The sequence below is a fragment of the Meleagris gallopavo genome, unplaced genomic scaffold, assembly GCF_000146605.3.
Source record: "Meleagris gallopavo isolate NT-WF06-2002-E0010 breed Aviagen turkey brand Nicholas breeding stock unplaced genomic scaffold, Turkey_5.1 ChrUn_random_7180001939284, whole genome shotgun sequence".
In the NCBI taxonomy this organism is placed as follows: Eukaryota; Metazoa; Chordata; class Aves; order Galliformes; family Phasianidae; genus Meleagris; species Meleagris gallopavo.
Window position 1 is genome coordinate 8944 of NW_011201198.1, and position 784 is coordinate 9727.

Below are 784 nucleotides of genomic sequence, written 5' to 3' on the forward strand. Positions count from 1 at the left end.
CCGCAGTGTCTGTCCGTCCGTCCCGCAGTGTCTGTCCGTCCGTCCCGCAGTGTCTGTCCGTCCGTCCCGCAGTGTCTGTCCGTCCGTCCCGCGGCCGCTCGCAGTCTCTCAGTGCCGCTGATTCTCCTCCCGCAGATTTTCCGTGCGCTGCCGCCGGGTTACAACATCACAAAGGCCGTGCTGGAGCAGTGCCTGGCGCTGATGGCCGACGACCCGGTGAGGCTGTGGGGCGCAGTGGGGTCCTGTGGGGCGCAGTGGGGTCCTGTGGGGCGCAGTGGGGTCCTGTGGGGCGCAGTGAGATGCTGTGGGGCGCTGTGAGATCCTATGGGGCGCAGTGAGATGCTGTGAGATGCTGTGGGGCGCAGTGGGGTCCTGTGGGGCGCAGTGAGATGCTGTGGGGCGCAGTGAGATGCTGTGAGATCCTATGGGGTGCGGTGAGATCCTATGGGGTGCAGTGGGGTCCTGTGGGGCGCAGTGAGATGCTGTGAGATCCTATGGGGCGCTGTGGGGCGCAGTGAGATGCTGTGGGGCGCAGTGGGGCACAGCCCCACCTGCACTGCAGCGCGCTGTCAGGGTGCAGCACCGCTTGCTGTGGGGCTGGGCGGTTTGGGACGCGCTGCTCCCCACTGGGAGTTGTTTCCATCCGGCGCTCAGCACAAATCGGGTTTCGGGGCAGCGGCGGTTCTGACATCGGGATCTGCTGAGCTCCTGTCCTTGTCTGCACAGCTGCAGTTTGTGGCAAAATCCGGGGACAGCGGCGGCGGCACCTACAGCGTCAGCATCC

At 66.1% G+C, this 784-nt stretch overlaps 1 protein-coding gene across 1 annotated transcript in view; it reads left to right on the forward strand.

Annotated features, from left to right (window-relative positions):
• The window catches only part of POLR3C (RNA polymerase III subunit C), a gene marked incomplete at its 3' end in the record, with an annotated part of 9715 nt that extends 8937 nt beyond the window's left edge, over positions 1-778 (forward strand). The window contains exons 3-4 of the mRNA XM_010727762.3: positions 7-216; positions 727-778. Coding sequence (XP_010726064.2) covers positions 7-216; positions 727-778 — 262 coding nt within the window. The remainder of the gene's footprint in view (positions 1-6; positions 217-726) is intronic.
• Between the last annotated feature and the right edge of the window lie 6 nt (positions 779-784).